Source organism: Gopherus evgoodei, chromosome 13 (assembly GCF_007399415.2).
Source record: "Gopherus evgoodei ecotype Sinaloan lineage chromosome 13, rGopEvg1_v1.p, whole genome shotgun sequence".
NCBI lineage: Eukaryota > Metazoa > Chordata > Testudines > Testudinidae > Gopherus > Gopherus evgoodei.
The window spans coordinates 30140345-30162391 of NC_044334.1; the positions used below are offsets into that span (position 1 = coordinate 30140345).

The window sequence follows — 22047 nt, forward strand, 5'->3', positions numbered from 1 at the left end:
AGACTGGATCTGGGTGTGAAAATTTGTCCATTTCCACCATTGCAAGTACATACAGAACAGAGTGCTGGGAGCACAGCAGAATAGGGTAGGGTAAGAGAAAGAAAAAAAAAACCAGCCCATTCCAAGCTGTAGCTCAGTGGTAGAGCACATACTTTGCATGTATGAGGGTCTGGGTTCAATCCCTAGCACCACCAGGATTTTTTGGGGCAAGGAAGGGATAGCTCAGTGGTTTGAGCATTAGCCTGCTAAACCCAGGGTTCTGAGCTCAATCCTTGAGGGGGGCCATTTGGGGATTGGTCCTGCTTTGAGCAGAGGGTTGGACTAGATGATCTCCTGAGGTCTCTTCCAACCCTGATGTTCTAGAAAGGTGATTAGCAGAAAGAAGCCCTCAGAAAAATCTTGTCTTGAAAATAGCCACAGGATTGGTTTAGTTGTTAAGATTTTTGAGGTTGTTTAAGTGAGATAGTCTCACTAAAATAATCATGTAACATCAACATTTTATACTTATGACTTTTTTTGTACACATACTTGGGGCTCAAACTATGGCTCTAATCCTGATATTACTCTTTCAGGATCAATTGTGGATAATTTCCACCACCACTTCCCTTTTGGGGAAGCAATAATTAAAAAGCTATTCAGGGACTGGGGTAGAATTTATGGTGCAAATTTAGGTCATTTGATCAAGAGGTTCCCAATATATGATGATGAAGTTGGAGACTGGGCCTGCTTTGAGAAGAGGGTTGGACTAGATACCTCCTGAGGTCCCTTCTAACCCTGATATTCTGATTCCCCTTGCATTATGAGCAGCTTTTATTTTCAAAGTACTCTAAAATCCACATGCATTATGAGATTATCTAAAATATTGGTATGCCACAACAGTGGCAGTGGTGCAAGTTTGGAATAATTTGGTTCAGGCGTTCCTTGCATACCGTCCCCTCTCCCCCAGTAAGGAGAAAAATTTAATATTCCAGTTGCTCTAAAACGGACCTGCACAGTGAGATTACCCTGAAGAGTGGTATTCCACAACTGAAATTGAGGTAGAAGAGAACTCCCATTGAGATGAATGGGTCATTTCACACCACCAGAGCTATCGTGTTAGGGCTTGGCTATGCTTGCGAGTTACAGCAAAATAAAGCAGCCCCAGGCACCCTAGCTCATTCCTCATCCACCCTGGCAAGGCATGTAGAGTGCTTTGACTCCGTGGCTACAGCACCTTGGCCAGTGGAATAACATTTGCTGAGCCTTGGCTACAACACACGGGCATCAGTGTGAACAAGGTGTTGGGTTACTGCGCTCTGACTGGCCTCTGGAAACATCCCATAATCCCCTTAAGTGGCCACTCTTGTCATTGTTTTGAACTCCTGTAGGAATGCAGAAATGCCCTTTCAAAGCTCCGTTTCTGACAGCCGGCATGCAAGCCGTTACTGTGGAATGCTGTTTTTGAGGGGGGTGTGGGGGCCTGCTGCTGTCTGAATTTACAAAACAGCATGCTGAGATGTCCTCAGCCCCCCAAAAGCCACTCTCTTTCCCCCCACATACACACAACACACTCCCTGTCACACTCCACCTCACCTCACCTCACCCCATTTGAAAAGCATGTTGCAGCCACTTGCATGCTGGGATAGCTGCCCATAATGCACTGCTCCCAATGCTGCTGCAAGTGTCGCAAATGTGGCTATGCCAGTGCGCAAGCAGCTGTCAGTGTGGTCATGCTGCAGCACCTTCGCTACTGCACTCTCTGAAGGCGGGTTTAACATCTGCAAGTGTAGCCAGGCCCTTAGACTATTCATCTTTCCAGGGCATCTTAATTCATCTGCGCACACCCCACTGAGGTGAATGGGCCATTCCACACATCAACACTCCTATACTGCAGAGGGCTGTGCAGAGCCCCATCCTCTGCACTAGCTCCCTGCTATTCCTCCTGCTGCCTCCCTCCAGGTGGTGGATGGGCTCCTCATGATCCATCACAGTTACCATCCTCCTTTCTTCCCATGGCCCTTCCAGCCCTACAGGGGGCATGGTGGGCCAGGAGGAGGGCAAAGCTGGTAGTTAAAGTGGCAGATCATTCCTCTCCCAGAGGTGCCCGCCAATCATGCCCCCTCACTAACACCTCTTCCTCAGGAAACAAGGGAAACTAGCTGCCCAAAACCATAGTTAATGCAGGTCTTGTTTACGCCACGGCACCTTTGCCAGCTAGACTCACCCCTGCTTAGTATCTCAATTCAAGAAGTGTGTTTCAGATTCCTGCTGGCACCCCCAGTCTGATGAGCCTTCTCTGGCCTGTCAGATTGGGTTGATATCTGCTGGTGAACCACAGCACCACTCATTAGGCTGCTTCCCAGGCTGGTGAAGCACCTGTAGTTCATTAGTTATATCAGTGTAACTCCACTGATTTCCTTGGGGTTGCTCCTGATTTAAGCTGCTACAAGTGAGGAGAGAATCAGGCATAGGCACCAACTTTGCAAGTGCTCTGGGGCTTTGGCACCCATGGAAAAAAATAGTGGGGTGGTCAGCTCCCACCAGCCACAACTGTTCAGCTGTTTGGCACTTGGCATGGGAAGAGAAGGCAGAGCAAGGACAGGAACAGGCAGAGTGAGAATGGGGCCTTGAAGGAGGGGATGGGGTGTAGTGGGGCAAAGCACCCACCAGGAAAATTAAAGTCAGAGCCTATGCTGGTGGGAGTCCTTTGTCCCCACTGCAGCCTTAGGGCAGCCTGCACCCCAAATTCCTCATCCCTGGCCCCACCCCAGAGCTGGTACCCCCATCTGGAGCCCCCACCCCAATCCTCTGCCCCAGCCCTGAGCCACCTTCTGCACCCTGAACCCCTCCTCATCCCTGCCGCACCCCAAGCCTGCACTCCCAGCCCTGAGCCTGCTTCTGCACCCTGAATGCGATCCCCAGAGCTTGCACCCCCAGCTGCAGCCTTCACCCCCTACACCCAATTCTGTGCCCCATAACTGAGCCCCCTCCCTCACTCTGAACCTCAGCCCCTTTCTTGCCACACTTCACCTCCATATTGGTGCACATAGGAAGAGCCATTCCACACATGGACGGGAAAAATTAGAGGATATGTTGCCCTTCACAGAGGAGGATGTAGGTTAACATGGAGAAGAAAAGGGGGTGGGGGGAGATGAGCCACCAGTGAGGTAATTCTGAGACTGTTACCCAGGTCTCTGCAAGATTTGAACTGGTGACCCCCGTATTCTCACACTACTGCTGTAAGCCTGGGAGCTCGGCAGCTAGAGACAGCAGGTTCATGCTGAGGAGAGACAAGCTACCTAGGAGGAAGGGGAGCTGAGTCACCAGTGAGGAGATTGTGATGCCTATCCAGGCCCCTGTGATGTTTGACCTGGTGTTCCCTGCAGTCTGAGACCTCTGCTCTCAGCTCCTGCGCTAGGAGCTGGGCTCCAGGTGCCCTTGCAGAGGGAGAAGGTAGGTTAACACTGAGGAGTGATGAGATCTCTGCTCTAACCCCGAGCACATGCAGCTGGCTGGGTCCCCACTGAGCTGCCAGACACGGTCTCAGGCACACAGGACGTGCTGGCCCTGACCTTGTAGCTACACAGCTGAATAGCTTGGACTCCAGGCAGGGCCAGCTCCATCGAGGGCGGGGTTGCCAAGCTGCCTCCGCAAAGCATCTGGGGCCAAGGTCCGTGCCCAGCAATGACCAGCCTGCAGTGCAGGAGAGCCCTGCAAGGGCCAGCTCCCGGGGGGCCTGGGGAGCGGGGCAGCCGCGCTCCCCCCGAGCTGCGGAGACGCGCAGGGTCCGGGAGCAGAGCTCAGCTCCCGGGGGGCCTGGGAAGCGGGGCAGCCGCGCTCCCCCGAGCTGCGGAGGCGCGCAGGGTCCGGGGGGACCGTGGGGCGGAGCAGGGAGGTTTTCCGGACCGGGGATTTCCCAGCGTTGGGCTCTGAGGGATCCTTCCGCGGGGGCAACGAGTCCCCGTGTCTCTACCCCGTGAGCCGGGCCCCGAGCACCGCCGGAGCCGCCGGACAGCGTCACACCGCCCCGCCCCCCGCTGGAAGCTCCTCCCCCTCCAGCTGCGCGTGCCCAGAGCCCCGCCCCGGGGCCTACCATCTCTCCAGCCGGGGAGGGGGGGCGGGAAGCGCAGCCCGCGGTGGGTCAGTCCGCCCCGGGGGCGGGGCCACATGGCGTGTTGGAGTCGGTCGCCTGCCCAGAATCATGGCGCGGGGCCGCCGCCGCCGCCCCCCTAGGGGCCGCGGGCCCGAGCCGGAGCCCGAGCTGGGCGAGCTCCGCCTGGGGCCTCCGGAGGGGAGCCCGGAGCGGGCGGTGAGCGGAGCGGGGCGGCGCCGCCTGCACGTGGTGCCAGGCCCGGTGCGCGGGGGCCGGCCGGCCGGCCGGCCGGGGGGGGTTACGGAGCCTCAGCGGCTTTGCCGAGGGCCCGAGTCCCGGATCAGTGAGAGGGGAAATGCTCCGGGCCCCCCTTCTCGTGCCGGCCCAGCCCGGCGGGTCCCGCCCCATGGCCGGGTCTCCGGGTGGGGCTCGCAGGCAGCGGTGCCGGGAGCTCAGGGCGCCATGCGGGGAGCGAGCGGAGTTCCCCGGGGGCTGGGCTGCTGAGGCAGGCGTGCAAACCCCTCGTTAGGCCGGTGCTTTTCAAGCGGGGGGTCAGCCTGGGTCGCAGCATGCCAGGCACGGGGGCGCTCTGGTCAGGCCACCGGGCTGTTCAAAGTCCCGGCAGTGCTGCTGCCTGGCTACGGCAGGCTAGTGCCTACCTGTCCGGGCACCGCACTGCGCCCCGGAAGCGGCCAGCAGCAGGTCCGGCTCCTAGGCAGGGGCACCATGGGGCTCTGTGCACCGCCCTGCCCCGAGCACCAGGCCTGGCACCAGCCAATGGGAGCTGGGGGTGGCGGGTGCTTGCCGGTGAGAGCCGCATGGAGCCACTTGTATGACTCCACCTAGGAGCCAGACCTGCTCCTGGCTGCTTCCGGGGTGCAGTCAGTGCTGCCAGGACAGGCAGGAAGCCTGCCTTAGCACCGCCACTGACCGAGAGCCGTGCAAGGTAACCCCATGCCCCAATCTCGTGCCCCAGCCCTGAGCGCCCCCCCCCAACCTGGAACCTCTTTCTGCACCCAAAATCCCTCATCCCTGACCCCACCCCAGAGCCTTCACCCCCAGCCCAGAGCCCTGACCCCCTCTCACACCCCAGATCCCTCATCCCCCAGCTCCCTTGGGTTGTGGGCATCAACAATTTTCTTCAACTGGGTCGCCAGAAAAGAAGTTTGAAAACCACTGCTCTAGGAGATTCTAAAATAAGACTGGACAGATGATCTAAGAGCTCTCTTCCATCTATCGTGACATGAAATGACATTGCTTTTTGCATGTGTGCCCTTTCCCCATTGTCAGCAGGGATCCGGTAAGGTCTTACCAGCCTTTCCAACGCCTGATTACTCCTCTGACATGGAGCCAGACACTAGAGAGATGGTACGAGCACAGAACAAAAAGAAGAAGAAATCTGGGGGCTTCCAGTCTATGGGTGAGTGAAATGGATGGTCATAAATCTGAAGGCAGAAATTGAATTTTGATTAACATGGGGTGCTCAGACTTAACTCGACTCAGGGTCACCTCAGCAATTGGTCAAGGCCTGAGTGCCAGGCAGAGGAGCACATTGCACGTGTATTCAGAAGAAATCACGTGTGCCAGCATGCGTTGAGGCTCATGCTTAGATCAAAATTGGGGGTCTTTTTCTTTGTCTTCTGGAATTTGAAGCTCTAAGTCACATTTTTGAGCTTTTTATCTGCAACTATTAGGGTAAGAAACTTTGTTAATGAAAGCTGATGTTACTCTCTAATCACATGACTCCAGAAGGTGGGATTTTAATTAAAAAACAATAATATTGTGGGACTTGCACTAAAATAGTTGGCAACACTGCACCCTTGTTATCTAAGGGCCATTTAATATTGTGATCATATTTGTCTTTTCTCATAGGCTTGAGTTATCCTGTATTCAAAGGGATCATGAAGAAAGGCTACAAAGTGCCTACGCCAATCCAGCGAAGGGTAATGGACAGGCTCTCATTGCTCCGGTGTAACTTTTATGGGGTGTATGTTTGTTAAAGGTCCTGGGGGGTTTCCATAGGTAATTTCTGCAGTGCTTTGTGGGGTTGAGGTGGGAGGTGAATCTCACTGTGCTGGTGAGCCTTAGCCATGTCTAGCATGTGGATTCCAGAAGGCCCAGTGTTAGCAAAGATTGCCCAACACCTCTGTAACCTACCTATGGAACTCATTTCCACAAGTTACCATTTAAGCTAAGAATTGTAGCAGAGTTCCCAAAAGATATGGATGTTTATGTGGATTATGAGAACATCCATGGATACCCCAGTGATTGGCACAGGATAAGAATCCTCCAGCTGGATTGGAGCAGCATCTGTTCTTGTCTTGCAGACTATCCCTGTGATCCTGGATGGGAAAGACATGGTGGCCATGGCAAGGACTGGCAGTGGGAAGACAGCTTGTTTCCTCATCCCCATGTTTGAGAAGCTGAAGGCGCACAGTGCCCAGACGGGAGCACGAGCCCTCATCCTCTCACCAACCCGCGAGCTTGCCTTGCAGACTATGAAATTCACAAAGGAGGTAGGGAGTAGAGGAAGCAGCATCAGCTGATCAAAGAGACACTGGGACTGGAGTAGCTGGGAGCTCTCTCACGGATGTGACTTGAGAGCATGGTACACGGAGCTTGTGTTGATACGGAGAGGCAATATAGTGCAGTAATTGCTGCATTTCTTGCATGACACAACGAACCTCTGGAACTCATTGCCACAAGGTATCATTGAAGCTAAGAGTGTAGCAGGGTTCCAAAAAGATGTGGGTGTTTATGTGGATTATGAGAATATCCATGGATACCACAGTGATGGGCACAGAATAAGAATCTGAATAGAATAGAACTAGATATGGTAAAAAACAAGGGTGAGATCATCAGGCTTCAGGGCATAAGCCAACTGGCTGGGGTTAGGCAGATGTGCCTGTAGGCAGGTTATTCCATACTTGTCCACTAGGAGGTTCTTTGCACCTACCTTTGAAATATTTGGTCCTGGCAAGAGACTAGACTGAGGTGGGCAAATTTTGGCCCAAGGGCCACATCTGGGTTGGGAAATTGTATGCAGGGCCATGAATGTAGGGCTGGGGCAGGGGGTTAGGGTGTGGGAGGGGGTCCAGTGTGCAGGAAGGGGCTCAGGTGAGGGATTGGGGTGCAGAGACCGCAGGGACATGGTACTGGCCGCTTCTGGAGCGGCATGGGGCCAGGGCAGGCAGGGAGCCTGCCTTAGCTCCGCTGCACCATAGGGCTGGCAATCCCACGGGCTGGATTAAAAGCCCTGAGGGGCCGGATCTGGCCCATGGGCCGTAGTTTGCACTCCCCTGGACTAGACAAAGAGCAGATGGCCCTTGAGTGTGATCCAGTCTGCCTGCACTCCTGTGGCTTAGCTCACAAGGACAGCTGTCAGACAGTGCATGGGTACTTTCTATAACGCTGCAGGTTACCAAGCAGCAACAGCCACTGCACTCTGTCTTTTGAGCGCTGATAGCTGGTTTACTACGTGGGCCTCCTGCTGCCCTATGGAGAGCCCCCTACATCGGTGGTATTGTGGGGTTAAAGATGGAGGCAGGTTGTACAAAGGGAGAAGCAGCCTGATCCAGAGTCATAGCAACTTCAGTGTGTTCATCCCTCCTGAGACAGCCAGGCCTCTTGCGCTGGGGTAGCCCTGGCATTTGAAGTGAAGAGTCCCATGGTTGGGAATGAGGGGAGTGGGGAGCTGGAGGCAAGATTAGGATTGACAATAGATGGGGTGTGTTTTGTCCTGCAGCTGGGAAAGTTCACAGGCCTGAAGACTGCGTTGATTCTAGGAGGAGAAAGGTAAGTCAGTTGCAGTCTGCTCCTAAAGTGCCGGCAGCTGCAGCAGATTGCAAGGCCTTGTGAACGTTTTGTCAAATGTATTTTTCCCTAGAATGAGTCAATTACAGTAGAAACTTATGAAACATTGGCTAGATCAATGCCCAGATGAAATATTGACCTGGCTCAGTGACACTACAGTGGGTAGAAACATCACAGCTGGGTCTAGAGCCGGATTGCCAGGACTGAATCTGGACCCTTCAGGGGGTTCCGTTAATTTTAAATGAATTTTTAAAAAAGTATATTGGCTTCTTTCAGCATCGGGACCTAGTCCTAGCCTTTGGCCCAGCTACTTGTATTTATGCATGCACGGCGGGCTGGTGCGTGGTGGGCGGTTACCGAGATGGGTGCGCCTGGTGGGCTGCTGTGCATTGCATTTGGGAAGGATTTCAGAAGCATGGTGCAGATGAAGGACCCCACTGGGCAGCTTACTGCTTTCTGGCCAACCTGTTCATTTAGAGCGATCCCTGGGAAGACGGGCTCCAGGATCAGGCTTCATCTCAGCCTCTTTCACAGAAACCAGATCCAGGGCATGAGGTTTTCTGCCTTGCAGCTTGCTGCTGGGCTGGGTGGAGTCCCTTGTTGTCACCAGGGCTGTGTTATGGCTCCCCCTACTGGTCATTATTACCAGCACCTCCGATTCTCTTTCTCCCCTAGGATGGAAGACCAATTTGCAGCTCTGCATGAGAACCCCGATATGTGAGTCTTAATGCTGAGGGATAGCGGCTGTGTTCTCCAGATGTGTGTGTGTGTGGGGGGGTCACAGCATGAGAATGGGGCTCGTGGGTGGGTTTTTTCCTCTCTCTTTGGAGCATTGAGATACAAGGTGCATCCTGCACAATCCATCCTCTAGGACTGCCCTGCTGCTTTTTTCTCTTCGTAACTGACCTGGAGCATCTGTGGTTGGGAGAGTTGAGTTAAGCTGTCTTGACTTTCCTTTCCCACTCCCCAGCAGCAGAGTCTCACCTGTATTATTTAAAAGAATCAGAGACTTGAAGGTCAGAAGGGTCCATTATGATTGTCTAGTCTGACCTCCTGCACAATGCAATCCACAGAATCTCACCTGCCCACTCCTGTAACAAACCCCTAACCTGGGTCTGAGTTACTGAAGTCCTCAAATCGTGGTTTAAAGACTTCAAGGTGCAAAGAATCCTCCAGCAAGTGACCCAGGCCCCACGCTGCAGAGGAAGGAGAAAAACCTCCAGGGTCTCTGCAAATCTGCCCTGGAGGAAAATTCCTTCCCGACCCCAAATATGGCGATCAATTAAACCCTGAGCATGTGGGCAAGACTTACCAGCCAGCACCCAGGAAAGAATTCTCTAGTAACTCAGATCCCATCCCATCACAGGCCAGTGGGCATATTTGCTGCTAATAGTCAAAGATAAATTAACTGCCAGAATTAGGCTCTCCCATCATACCATCCCCTCCATAAACTTATCAAGCTTAGTCTTGAAGCCAGATATGTCTTTTGCCCCCACTACTCCCCTTGGAAGGCTGTTCCAGAACTTCACTCCTCTGATGGTTAGAAACCTTCACCTAATTTCAAGTCTAAACTTCCTAGTGTCCAGTTTATATCCTTTTGTTTTTGTGTCTGCATTGGTACTGTGCTTAAATAATTCCTCTCCCTCCCTGGTATTTATCCCTCTGATATATTTAGAGAGAGCAATCATATCTCCCCTCAGCCTTCTTTTGGTTAGGATAAACAGGCCAAGCTCTTTGAGTCTCCTTTCATAAGACAGGTTTTCCATTCCTCGGATCATCCTAGTAGCCCTTCTCTGTACCTGTTCCAGTTTGAATTCATCCTGCTTAAACATGGGAGACCAGAACTGCACACATTATTCCAGATGAGGTCTCACCAGTGCCTTGTGTAACAGTACTAACACCTCGTTCTCTCTACTGGAAATACCTCGCCTGATGCATCCCAAGACCGCATTAGCTTTTTCCGCAGCCATATCACATTGGCGGCTCATAGTCATCCTGTGATCAACGAAGGTCCTTCTCCTCCTCTGTTACTTCTAACTGATGTGTCCCCAGCTTATAACAAATTATTGTTATTAATCCCTAAATGCATGGCCTTGCTTTTTTCACTATTAAATTTCATCCTACTACTATTACTCCAGTTTACAAGGTCATCCAGATCTTCCTAGAGGATATCCCGGTCCTTCTGTGTATTGGCAGTACCTCTCAGCTTTGTAAAAGCAGCAAAGAGTCCTGTGGCACCTTATAGACTAACAGACGTTTTGGAGCATGAGCTTTCGTGGGTGAATACCCACTTCGTCAGATGCATCTGACGAAGTGGGTATTCACCCACGAAAGCTCATGCTCCAAAACGTCTGTTAGTCTATAAGGTGCCACAGGACTCTTTGCTGCTTTTACAGATCCAGACTAACACGGCTCCCCCTCTGATACTTCTCAGCTTTGTGTCATCTGCAAACTTTATTGGCACACTCCCACTTTTTGGGCCAAGGTCAGTAATAAAAACCTTAAATAATATTGGTCCCCAAACTGATCCCTGAGGAACTCCACTAGTAACTTCCCTCCAGCCTGACAGTTCACCTTTCAGTACGACCCATTGTAGTCTCCCCTTTTACCAGCTCCTTATCCACCTTTCAATTTTCGTATTGGTCCCCATCTTTTCCACTTTAGCTAATAATTCCCCATGTGGAACCAGATCAAATGCCTTACTGAAATCGAGGTAAATTAGATCCACTGTGTTTCCTTTGTCTAGAAAATCTGTTACCTTCTCAAAGAAGGAGATCAGGTTGGTTTGGCACACTCTACCTTTTGTAAAACCATGTTGTATTTTGTTCCAATTACCATTGACCTCAATGTCCTTAATTACTTTTTCCCTTCAAAACTTTTTCCAAGACCTTGCATGCTATAGATGTCAAACTAACAGGCCTATAGTTACTAGGATCACTTTTTTTCCCTTTCTTAAAAATAGGAACTGTGTTAGCAATCCTCCAGTCATACGGTACAACCCCTGAGTTTACTGAATTCATTAAAAAGTCTTGCTAATGGGCTTGCAATTTCATGTGCCAGTTCCTTTAATAGTCTTGGATGAAGATTATCTGGGCCCCCAATTTAGTCCCATTAAGTTGTTAGAGTTCGGTTTCTACCTCGGATGTGGTAATATCTACCTCCATATCCTCGTTCCCATTTGTCATCCTTCCATTATCCGTAAGCTCCTCGTTGAAGACTGAGGCAAAGTATTTGTTTAGATATTGGGCCATGCCTAGATTATCCTTAACCTCCTTTCCATCCTCAGTGTTTAGCGGTCCCACTTCTTCTTTCTTTTCTTCTTATTTATATGGCTATAGAACCTTTTACAATTGGTTTTAATTCCCTTTGCAGGGTCCAATTTTACATGGCTTTTGGCCTTTCTCACTTTGTCCCTACATGTTCTGATCTCAATAAGGTAGCTTTCCTTGCTGATCCCTCCCATCTTCCACTCCTTGTAGGCTTTCTGCTTTTTCAGGTCCTCACTACTCGCCAAAACCAAATCTAAAATGGCATCCCCTCTTGTTGATTCTTCAACCGCTTGGTGAAGGAATCCATCAGCTATCGCATCCAGGAAAATCTGAGCCCTATTATTACTAGCCCTTGTCCTCCAATCTATATTTGTATTTCGGTAGCACTTAACTCTTGTCAAAGAGCAGAGCCCTATCCGCTGGGCACTGCGCACACACAGAACAAGCTCGCAGGCGCTGCATGCAGTGGTCTGATTCTGCACTCATGGTGTAAATGGGAAGTGACGGCACTGAAGCTGATGGAGTTCTAACCTGTAAACCGTGTGCTGAGCAGAGTCAGACCCAGAGCCTCTTCCTATGTGTATTTCTGGGAGGAGAGCAGAGACTGGAGATGGGTCTTCCTGGAGTGGACCTGTCATCTGAATGTCCCTCTTGGCCTGGCAGATTTGGGCTGGAGAGGCAAGTGGGATAGGAGGGGGTTGGTTGGGAAGAGTTGCCTTGTCCTATTTTTCACCAGAGTGGAGAACTGCAGCTTCCCCAGCTCCATCTCTCTCCACCAGGACAGGTGGGTGCCTGAGTGTGGGTAGCACCTTGGCCCTCGCATGGAGTTGTGGGCAGCTGGGTGCCTGCTGCCCATGGGTGTCTGTCGTTCCAGAATTATTGGCACCCCAGGGCGCCTGATGCATGTGGCTGTGGAAATGAACCTGAAGCTGCGCAGTGTGGAGTACGTGGTGTTTGACGAAGCTGACAGGTCAGTTCATGACATTGCCGTAGCCGAGATTTCACCTTGGGGCATTTGTCAGCCCCTCTGTTTCCCAGGGGCTCCCAGTAGGACCCTCCGTCAGCCAAGTGTGACAACTGCACCACGAGGGAGGAGCTGGGGCTTGGTGCCGTGGCTGCATCCCGTGGACACAGAGGTGGGAGTGTGGCTTTCCAGTGCCGCAGATGGGGAGAGCACTCAGCTACGACAGGCTCCGAGCGCCTGATGAGTGAGATGTGAGGCCAGTGGGGGAAAATGGACCAGGTCAAGGATCTTGGGAAAGCAGCCAACTGGTGCAATGGTGCCTCTTCTTGTCTGCTGATGCTGGGCTAGATCTTCCACTTGCAGGGCCAGCACAGGAGCTGGCAGTTGGGATTCTAGGGCTCCTGGGTGTTGGGTCCAAAGGCTCGTACTGGGAGGAAGCAGCTTGTCCTGGTGCATGGCGATGTGCAGTCCCCATGCGAACACTGCTTTCCTGGGTGTTGCATGGGATGGTAGGGCCCAGCTGTGGGGGTGGGGGTGGCTTGCTCGGTTATGTGGCTGCTGATCTTGGTGGTGTTGGCCCCCTCAGGCTCTTTGAGATGGGGTTTGCGGAGCAGCTGCAGGAGATCATCGCCCGGCTCCCCGAGACCCGCCAGACACTGCTTTTCTCTGCCACGCTCCCCAAACTGCTCGTGGAGTTTGCTCGGGCCGGTAAGGAACATCCCTCCACCCAGCCCCACGCAGGAGAGATGGGGGCTAGATGGAGAGGGGATAACAGGCTGAATGGCAGATGAGCTAAGAGTAGTTTTAGCTGTGCTGACTTGTCCTTTTGGGGGAGGGGAAGGGTTCCTCAGCTGCTGTTGCCCCATTCCCCCAGGCCAAGTGCCTCCACACTGCCTGTGTCCCATCTACTCCTTTCCTCTGCAGTTCGGGGACTGTGCTCGGGTCTCCTGCAAAATGAACGTTAGTGCTTGTGAGAGCAGGCAGCTAATTAAAGCTGCGGCATGGCACGCTGTGGGCAGGGCTCCAACTCCTCTGCCTTGGCTCCGCTGGCACATCCCCCCCTCCTGACCTGCAGCACCCCCTGCTGGGCCAGTCCAATAGGCCTTTCAGAAGCTGTGATTGCTCCGCTGTACGTGTCTAACAGTGAGTCTGCTACCTTGGCCTGTTCTTACTCAGTGTGAATTCAGGCTCCCCTTGCCTGGGCTCATGTTCTCCTGCCTCGTTCACAGGTCTCACTGAGCCAGTCTTGATCCGGTTGGACGTGGAGACCAAGCTCAGTGAGCAGCTCAAGGTGAGATGCGCCTGGGGGTCTTCAAGGCTATTGAGTTTGGGAGGGCTGGGGTAGAGGAGATTGGGGCCATCTCTTTGTTCTGGGCCTGTACAGCACCTGGCACCATGGGTCCCTGATCCATGCCTGGGCCCTAGGCTGTAGTGCAATACAAATAACTCCCCGTTTGTCTGAGCTCATCTCTCAAGCTCCAAAGAACACTGCTGTCAGTGCTGGGGAAGGAGGTGGAGGACCAGCAGTATGAGTTGTATGGCCCTTCCTCCTCAGCCCCTGCTGGGAGGACCCCAGTGTATGTATGCATCTGCCTTTCTCTGGACTGCTGCATTTCACAGCTGCAGGCAGTGTGCAGCGCCCCCTCCTGGGGCTAGTAACTGACATGAGGGTGGACGAGGTGCTACTGGGAGCCTGATCCCATCAGGGGCCTCAGTTAAATGTGGCCCTGACAGCATTAACTGGTGTTGGCACCAGGCAGGCTTGGATAGAACTTGAGCGCAGGTGAGGCAGACAGACTTTCAGGGTGGTTCTCCCAAGCCTCCAGGGAACCAGTTTAGATTGGAGGGCAGGGGAAACCTTCCATCCCTTCCCATTAGCCCCAAGAGGTGCTTTCCAGACAGGGCCAAAGAGCTGCCCAGCCAGAGGTGCCAGAGAAACCGCGGGTGATGGGCTGCAGCACAGGGCTGTGTTATTTCACTGGTAGCCCCTAGGAGCCTCGGTGGTGGGTCAGGGCACCATGGTGCTGGGCGCTTCACAGCACCTGGCCCAGTCAGAGTGAAGAGAAAACACAGCCTGCATTGTTAGCCCTAGCATCTCCGGCTTATGACGCTTCAAGGGGCGCCATTGAGGGGGCAGGGAGGGGCTTCCCCCCTCACCCCTCTCTCTGCTGGCAGATGGCCTTCTTCCACGTGCGCGCGGATGACAAGCCGTCCGTGCTGCTGCACCTGCTGAGGAGTGTGGTGAGGCCTCAGGATCAGACAGTCGTCTTTGTGGCCACCAAGCACCATGCGGAGTACCTCAAGGAGGCAAGTCAGGGAGCCAGCGCGCCATGGGCCTGGCATTACCTGTGCTGCACAGGCTGGGCCTGGTGGAGCCATGGGAGATGTAGCAGGGGGTGGGGATACATGCAGTGCTGAGACCAAGGCAGAAGAGAGAGCTCTCACTAAACCCTGGAGGAGAAGGGGGAGCTGCTGGGGGTGCTGTTTCCCAAGGCAGGGCAGAGGGGGAAGGAGCACTCTGCTTCTGTGGTGCTGCAGGCCTCTGGCTGAAGTGGTGCCTGAGCATACAGCAAGGTTGGTGTGCTGGGGGGTGCTCCTGCCATGTGCCATGCACCAGGTGGCAGGGGAGAGCTGGGGGCTCATCACCTGGTTCTACCTGTGTGTGTGGTTGGAGTTGAGCCCATTTCCTTTCCAAGACGGGCCCCTGCCTGAGCTTCCACTGACTGACTCCTGTGTCCAGGAGATGCCAGGGTGCTCCCTGTCGCCAGCACCATCCTGCTGCTGCAAGGGAGTGTCGGAGGCTGGTGCTGGGCTGCCAGGAGGAGGAGGGGCATTGCCAATGGACCTTACAGCTCTCCTGGAGGATGGTGTGGAGAAGTCTAGCATGCTGCTGCTTGGCCAGCCTAGTATATGGAGGAGGCAGGGATGCTGAGGGGAGGGAGATGCAGCCTATCCTGAAGCTGCCAGATGGAATCTCTCCTCCCTTGACTCTGACTTACATTGAGGTCCCCTGGTCTTTGGGGAAGTTCTTCCCTGCTGGGAGCCAGGCACTAACTTCTGCTCCACCCTCCTCCTCCCTCCAGTTGCTGACAGCGCAGGGCGTGAACTGCACCCATATCTACAGCTCCCTGGACCAGGCGGCCCGGAAAATCAACATTGCCAAGTTCGTGCATGGCCAGTGTGCAGTGCTGATTGTTACCGACGTGGCTGCCCGTGGCATCGACATCCCCATGCTGGACAATGTCATCAACTACAGCTTCCCTGCCAAGCCCAAGCTGTTCCTGCACCGTGTCGGTGGGTCTCTGGGGCTGGCCGGGCCACGGGAGGGGGCTGCGCTCTAGGGCACAGCTGCCTGTCCTGCTTCAGCTGATCTGCTCTCTCCCACCCTGGTCACAGCTCTGCCCAACTGGTAAATGCCATGGAGGAGGGAAGCCTCTCCACCCCCAAATATCCTCCCCCACTGCCCCTGCTGGGCAGTCACCTGCCATTGCTGTGGGAGCCATTGCTGCAGGACATGTCATTAACAGCTGTCCCAGCCTGGACTCCCTGCCGCTGAAAGCTCTCTGGGCTGGAGCCCTTATCCCGGGGCTGGGCCCTGTCCAGGACCCTGGGGGAACACAGCATTTCAGGGAAAGCCACAGGAAGGTCTCGAATCTCAGTCTGCGGGGCAAGGCCCAGGTAGCTAGCTAGGCCAGGCCCAGTGGGAGGGCGTGTGCAGTTTGGGGGTTATTCCCATTAGTGGTACAGGCACTGGTTGCCGGGTCCCTTGAGAGCAGCGGAGTACATGGTGAGATTCACCATCTGCAGTGGGCACAAGAAGGCGAGAATGCCGTGCCCTTGTCCAGCTCTCCCCTGGATGAACAGCGTGATCCCCGCTGAGTGTGGGGGCCAAACTTGGCTTCTTGGCCTCAGTCCCCTTAGCAGCTTCCCTGCCTCAGCCAGAGTAGGCCCATTAGCCAAACCTTGAGTCCATGACTGTGGCTCCACACTGCCCCAGAGTTAATACAGAGCTATTCTGTCTTGCTTTCCCTCCCAGGCCGCGTGGCCCGCGCTGGCCGCAGTGGCACCGCCTACTCCCTGGTGGCATCGGATGAGACTCCATATGTCTTTGATTTGCACCTGTTCCTGGGGCGCCCGCTCACCCTTGCGAGCCCCCACGAGAAACCCTCAGGTAAGGTCCATCTGGATACTGGCCCCTCGTCCCCAGTGTGGGGGTGTGTGTGTGAAGTTGGGGGTGGGAGCTCTCACTTGGCATTCCTGCTGGGGCTGGGTTTGCCTAAGGAGACCCACACCGTGGCTATGGTGATGCCACCAGCCTCGCAGGAGGGCTGGGTCTTGCTGCCCAACCACGGGGTGAGGAAGCACCTTGTCTCTTGCAGGCCTAGATGTTTGTGCAGGCTAACAAAGGGGTGATGGGGAGCTCTGGCAGCAACACCAAGCTCCCCTGCATGGCAGGAGGGTGACTCTTGCTGCCAGAGGCCCTGTCTGCAGATACTCCACCCTGGCACAGGCCCTGTTTGCACTATTACCAGGGCTTAGTGCTCTGTGTCCCTGAGCTGCGCTGACGTAGCGTGGCCCAAGGTCTTAGCTTAGGGGCCCAGTTAAGTTCCCATGTGCACGATGCAGTGAATCCCTACAGCTTCATCCCCCTGGACCTTCCCCTCCCCCTCTGTCCTCTCTGAGATCACCCTTTGTGTGTCCAACACATCACAGTGGCCATGTCCTACCCTGTAGTCCAGCCGGGCTCATGCTTGTTTCTGTTCTGGAATAGCTGTTCAGAGGCATAGTGGGAAGTCGGGAATGTGGAGACCATAGGCAGGGGATGTTTTGGGTGGAGGCAGGGAGTGGGGAAGAGATCAGCTGTGTATGTCTTGAAAGGTTCCAGCTGCTCCACCCCTCTTAGCCTGTGCCTTGTCCCAGTGGGGCCCAGCCCCCATTGCAGAGAGCTGCTGCAAAGGCCACTCTCCAGGTCCCTGAACTGGGTGCGATCTCTGTTCTCCCCATCCCAAGTGGACACGTGGGATGGGCTGAAGCATGGGACCGCTGGGAAGAAGTTGCAGGTCCCGAACCCCTTCTGTCCTGTTGCAGACAGGGATGGGGTGTTTGGCAGAGTCCCCCAGAGTGTCATCGACGACGAGGAGTGTCTGCTGCTCACTGACCACGAGGGCTCGCTGGACCTGCAGAGCCTGCGCAAGGTGTCGGAGAATGCGCACAAGCAGTACCTGAAATCCCGGCCTGGCCCCTCGCCCGAGTCTGTCAAGAGGGTGAAGGAGCTGGACTTCTCCCTGCTGGGCATCCACCCACTCTTCAGTGAGTGCCTGTCTCTGTCTGCGCCTTCCTGGCTCGGCGGGAGCCGCAGGCTGCTCCTGCAGCGGGCCCCATTGGGTGAGGCTAGGGCAGGAGCTGCTCCTGCACTGCTCCCTACCACACTTCCTGCTGGAGCAGTGGGGCGCTTCCCCCATAGCCAGCGCTCATCCAGCATTGCCTACAGCACTGCCTGCTGGGGGAGATGGGGCCTGGCACCTCTGAGAGAACGCTGGTGTCTCCTGCTGGGACTGGGAGCGTGGCTATGTATAAGGCACTCACTGCTCTGTGTCCCTTCCTCCCTCTCTGGGCTCCTGGCTCAAAGGTTCTTGCTTTGGGGAGGATGAGCTGGAGAGACTGAAGTTCGTGGACAGCATTAAAACCTACAGATCCAAAGCAGTGAGTACGAGCCGTGATCTGACACCAGGCCCCGGGCCTGTGCTGGGGGGAAGGGAGCTCGCTCCAGAGCTACCAGCGGCACTGCCTCGTGTCAGAGCGAGGGGGCTGGCCTTTGTGAGCCCCTGACTTGGGCGTGCTGCCAGGTGCAGCCACCCAGCCAGAGTGCCACTGAACTGAATCTTGGCCATCCACCTTGGCAGCCCAGAGAATGAGGCTCACCCCGGGGGGTGGAGGAGTAGCATTAACCCTCGCAATACCTCTGTGGTGCAAGGGAGTGTGCTTTAGGGATCACTGCCCTTCCACTGAGACACAGCTGCCCAGGAGTTTAAGGTGGGAACCAAGGAAGCTGGGACTCAGCTGCAAGTACAGCTCCTCAGGCTCTGGGAAGATGCTTCCTGCCTGCACCAGGGCTGCTGGGCTGGCTCCCTCCATGTGTTACTGGTGCTGGATGAACAGCTCCACCAGCCCCTGGGACCAGACACCAGCAGGTTGAGCTGCGAGCCCAGCAGACAGCTCCACCTGCCCTCAGGGAGAATGAGGGTAGGGGTCTTCAGGGTACGCGTCACTAATGGTTCCATCTCTCGGACCAGACCATCTTTGAGATCAACGCCACCAACAAGACCCTGGCCAGCGATGTGATGCGAGCCAAGCGGAGCCGTGACCGCAGCCTCATCAACAAGTACCAAAGGGGGCAGCAGGAGAGACGGGCTGAGGCTGCGCTGGGGAACCAGGACCCAGCAGTCCCTGCCCCTGAGGAGGAGGAAGCAAACCTCCAGGTATGGACTTGGAGGGTGCCAGCTTCTCAACCACATCTACAAGAACAACCTGTATCCTTCCAGACTGGGGATGGGGTGGGGGCACTCCTGATGGGCCGGGGTGGAAGCAGGGCAGGAAGTGATGTGTATGCAGCCATGCCCGAGGGGCTCTTGCTCTCTGCCCTCCCTGCCTGCCTGGGGACTCTGGGAAGTGGCCGGCCCCAAGCCCTGCACTGTGTAGTGTCAGCCCATGGCTGGGGCCATCAAAGGGCTGGCTAATGTCAAGGCCCCGGTAACACTTGCTGGTCTGTGGGTTGAGATGGGGGTTGGTGGGACTGTGCTGGGGGCAGGGAACAGTTTGCACAGTTGGTAGCATTGCACAGCGGCAGGGGTTGGGTAGATATCTGTACCTAAGGCACCAGCTGGGTAAGCTGGCTTAGCAGCTCCTGCCTGGAGAGCAGGGTGCTCCTGGCCCTCCTGTCTGATCTGTGTCCCAGGAAGTGTTCTCTGCCGTGGTGGGCAGGAAGCGGAAGCAGCACCAGGTGGGAGAGGGTATCAGGAAGAAGCAGCGGCATGAGGCGCAGCGGGACGAGGAGTTGTACATTCCCTACCGGCCCAAGGACTTGGAGAGCGAGAGGGGGTGAGTCACATTGACCAATGCTCCCAGCGGCGGGATCCCCTGCTTTTTGCAGCTCCCCGAACTCCTCTGACCTCTGCCTTTCCCCCGTGTCCAGGCTGAGCATTGGCGGGGAGGGCAGCGCCTTTGAACAGCAGGCTTCTGGTGCCATGCTCGACCTCCTGGGGGACGAGACCCACAACATGAGCAAGACCAAGCAGCTGCTCAAGTGGTAAGTGCCTGACCTGTAGGGAAAGCGAGAAAAGCTTCCTGCTATGGGGAGGGCTGTGGGGACAGTTGCCCCTCACACAGAGCCCTTTGATTGCCAGCAGGCAGCACCAAATGGTGGATGTTGCTTGATCATCCTGTCGTCCTCCCTCTGAGGGCTGGGGGTGTGAGTGCCAGGGTGCCAGCTGAGGGTGGGATTCTCTCTGCCAACCAGCTGGGTGGGGTTTGGTTGCTTATATCCTTGTCGCTTGGGGGGAGAGCGCTCAGTCTTCCAGATGGGGCTGATCGATGAGCCCCCATTTCTCTCTGCCCTGCCTCCACTCCAGGGACCGCAAGAAAAAGCGGTTCGTGGGGAAAACTGGCCAAGAGGACAAGAAGAAAATCTGCACAGAGAGTGGCAGGTACATCAGCGGCTCCTACAAGAACAACCTGTATCCTTCCAGACTGGGGATGGGGTGGGGGCACTCCTGATGGGCCGGGGTGGAAGCAGGGCAGGAAGTGATGTGTATCCAGCCATGCCCGAGGGGCTCTTGCTCTCTGCCCTCCCAGGACTTCCTGGCTGCAGGGCACTGTGGCAACTGCAGAGGGTGCGTGTCTGCATGGCAAGGAGCAGCTGTTTCCGGCAGCAAGGGCTGGGCCCTTCTGCGGCTGCTGCAGAGGGGCAGAGGCAATTCCAGTTTGCAATAGCAGGATGGCGTAGCTGCCTGCTGGCCATTGCCGAGCTTTGCAGCTGGGGATCTTACGAACTGGGGAGTAGGAGCCTGGGCTTCCTTCCAGGAAAGTCGTCTGCTGAGGGAGGAGAGCGGCAGCAGGCACAGGGGAGAATGCTGCAACTGCCAGCTCCAGCCTGCATAGTCCTCTTCCTTCGCGATGCCCTAGGGCCCCGAGCTTGAAGTGGGGAAGTGCGAGGATTGGGAGTAAGGTGAGGGGAGAAGACGCGGAGGGCTTGCCCCCCTCGGCCCTTTCCTTAACCCGCCGCCCCCAGCTATGAGAAGTGGAAGAAGAAATACAAAGTTGAGGAGTGGGACTCCGAGGAGGAGGCGAGGAGTGAGCCGAGAGGCGGGACGCACCGCCGGGCCAGAAGTGAGTGCATGGAGGTGAAGGCACTGCCCTGTGCAGACATTGGCGCCTGGGGGATCCAGGCAGGCTGAGACCTAGTGGGTGGCTGATATGCAGGATAGTCAGCCTCACTGCTGGCTAGAGAACTGCTACCACCGCAGAGCCCAGCTTGCTGTGCAGGGCTCTGCTCTGTGTGCCAACCCCTGTTCCCCGCCAGAATCCATTCCCCTTGGCATGGCTCTGTAGCGCAGTCCCTGACCGGCACCTTGGGGAGCTGAGCAGGGGGAGAACTCCTGGGGAGGGCTTTGAGTAACTCATTCCCCCTGCAGGAGACAAGCGGCTGGCGCCCTCCCCAGGGAAGCACAGCTCCCAGCCGGGCAAGGTGCACTCGGAGCTGAAGAACAAGCAGCAGATCCTGAAGCAGAGGAAGAGGGTGGCCAAGCAGAACTTTCTGCAGAAGGGCGGCCTGAAGCGGCTGAAAGGCAAGAAGCGGCAGCGGGTGCAGGAGCTGCGCAGGATGGCATTCGGTCGTGGTGCTGCCAAGAAGGGACAAATGAGGAAAAGGATGTAAAGAATGGAGCGTGGGAGGGCAGCAGGCCGGATCTGAGCAAAGGGCTGATTCCGAGCCTCTCCCCTTTCTACGGGGTGAGCTGCCCCATGCAGGTGCCATTAAATGACAGTGTGGGTGTTTTTCAGTTTCTGTTGGATGTTTGTCTTGAATGCAGCTTGGGGGCAGGGGGAGATGGAAGGAGTGCTGGCTGGGGAATGGGGGGGCAGGGCAGGGCTAGCTCACGGCCCCTCTGTCAGTACCTCCAGAAAGTCTCAGCACAAGCTGTTAAGGTAGCTGAAAGATGGCCCATGGCAGTGCTAGAGCTGGAGGGGGTGGGGGGGGCAGCATAGTTCCTGTTGCCTTGACCAACTAACTGTCTTCTGAGAGTGCTGGAAAACCTGTCTGGGGGAACCACAGCTGTGCTGGCCCGTGCCACTGACTTGTGTCTATGATGGAATATGCAGGGGTCCTAGTCTGGACTGATTTTCATCAACTACTCACCCCTTCTCCCAAAAGGACATTCCTGACATTGTATGAGGCTGCTTTTAAAGGCAGTTTCTGATCATAGCACCTTTCCTCCCTCTCCGGGCAGCAGCAATGCTTGCTGCTCCCTGATTTCATTTGTTCCTGGAGAGCCCCCTCTCCAGAAAGTGTAAGCTAGACCATACATGAATTTGACCTCAAAGCCCCCTGTGCAGAAAGGTAACAGCAGAGAAGGGTTTCAGAGAAGAGCACTCACTTTCCAGGCCTGGCAGCAAAATAGTATTTATGTATTAAGAGCTATAGATCTCAGAGCACATTGCAAAGGCAGTCTGTATTGTCCCCATTTTACAGATGAGGAAATGGAGGCATAGGGATGATTTACCCAAAGTCACCCAGCAGGCCAGTGGCAGAGCCAGGACTAAAGCCCAGTCAGAGTCCCAATCCTGTGCACTGTCTAATCATTCCTGTCCAGGCCGTATTCACCTGGTCATTTTATTTCTCTGCCTCTAGCCAGACAGTTCCTTAGTCTCAGGGC

At 55.2% G+C, this 22047-nt stretch overlaps 1 protein-coding gene across 4 annotated transcripts; it reads left to right on the top strand.

Annotated features, from left to right (window-relative positions):
- The first annotated feature begins 4141 nt into the window (after positions 1–4141).
- DDX54 (DEAD-box helicase 54) lies at positions 4142–21174 on the top strand. 4 transcript variants are annotated; one of them, XM_030582339.1, is made up of 20 exons: positions 4142–4288; positions 5363–5492; positions 5945–6015; positions 6400–6588; positions 7818–7867; positions 8561–8602; positions 12029–12124; positions 12705–12826; positions 13348–13409; positions 14294–14425; positions 15202–15412; positions 16155–16289; positions 17207–17428; positions 17748–17821; positions 18412–18597; positions 19074–19216; positions 19311–19424; positions 19747–19851; positions 20406–20503; positions 20809–21174. In XM_030582339.1, exons 1-20 carry the CDS (start codon positions 4181–4183, stop codon positions 21048–21050), a joined length of 2532 nt encoding a protein of 843 aa, XP_030438199.1. In that variant the 5' UTR covers positions 4142–4180; the 3' UTR covers positions 21051–21174. The 4 variants fall into 4 exon arrangements, with proteins under 4 accessions (XP_030438199.1, XP_030438200.1, XP_030438197.1 ...); XM_030582340.1 differs by having other exon boundaries at positions 5366–5492; XM_030582337.1 differs by lacking the exon at positions 4142–4288 and adding an exon at positions 4890–5018.
- Positions 21175–22047: the final 873 nt, after the last annotated feature.

What these genes read in the sequence shown, in the direction of transcription:
- DDX54 (XM_030582337.1), top strand. Translation starts at nt 4,905, where the DNA reads ATGACTCCACCTAGGAGCCAGACCTGCTCCTGGCTGCTTCCGGGGTGC. An exon ending in CTGCATGAGAACCCCGATAT is followed by an intron (nt 8,603 to 12,028) that starts GTGAGTCTTAAT and finishes CTGTCGTTCCAG; the next exon opens with AATTATTGGCACCCCAGGGC. An exon ending in GTGTTTGACGAAGCTGACAG is followed by an intron (nt 12,125 to 12,704) that starts GTCAGTTCATGA and finishes TGGCCCCCTCAG; the next exon opens with GCTCTTTGAGATGGGGTTTG.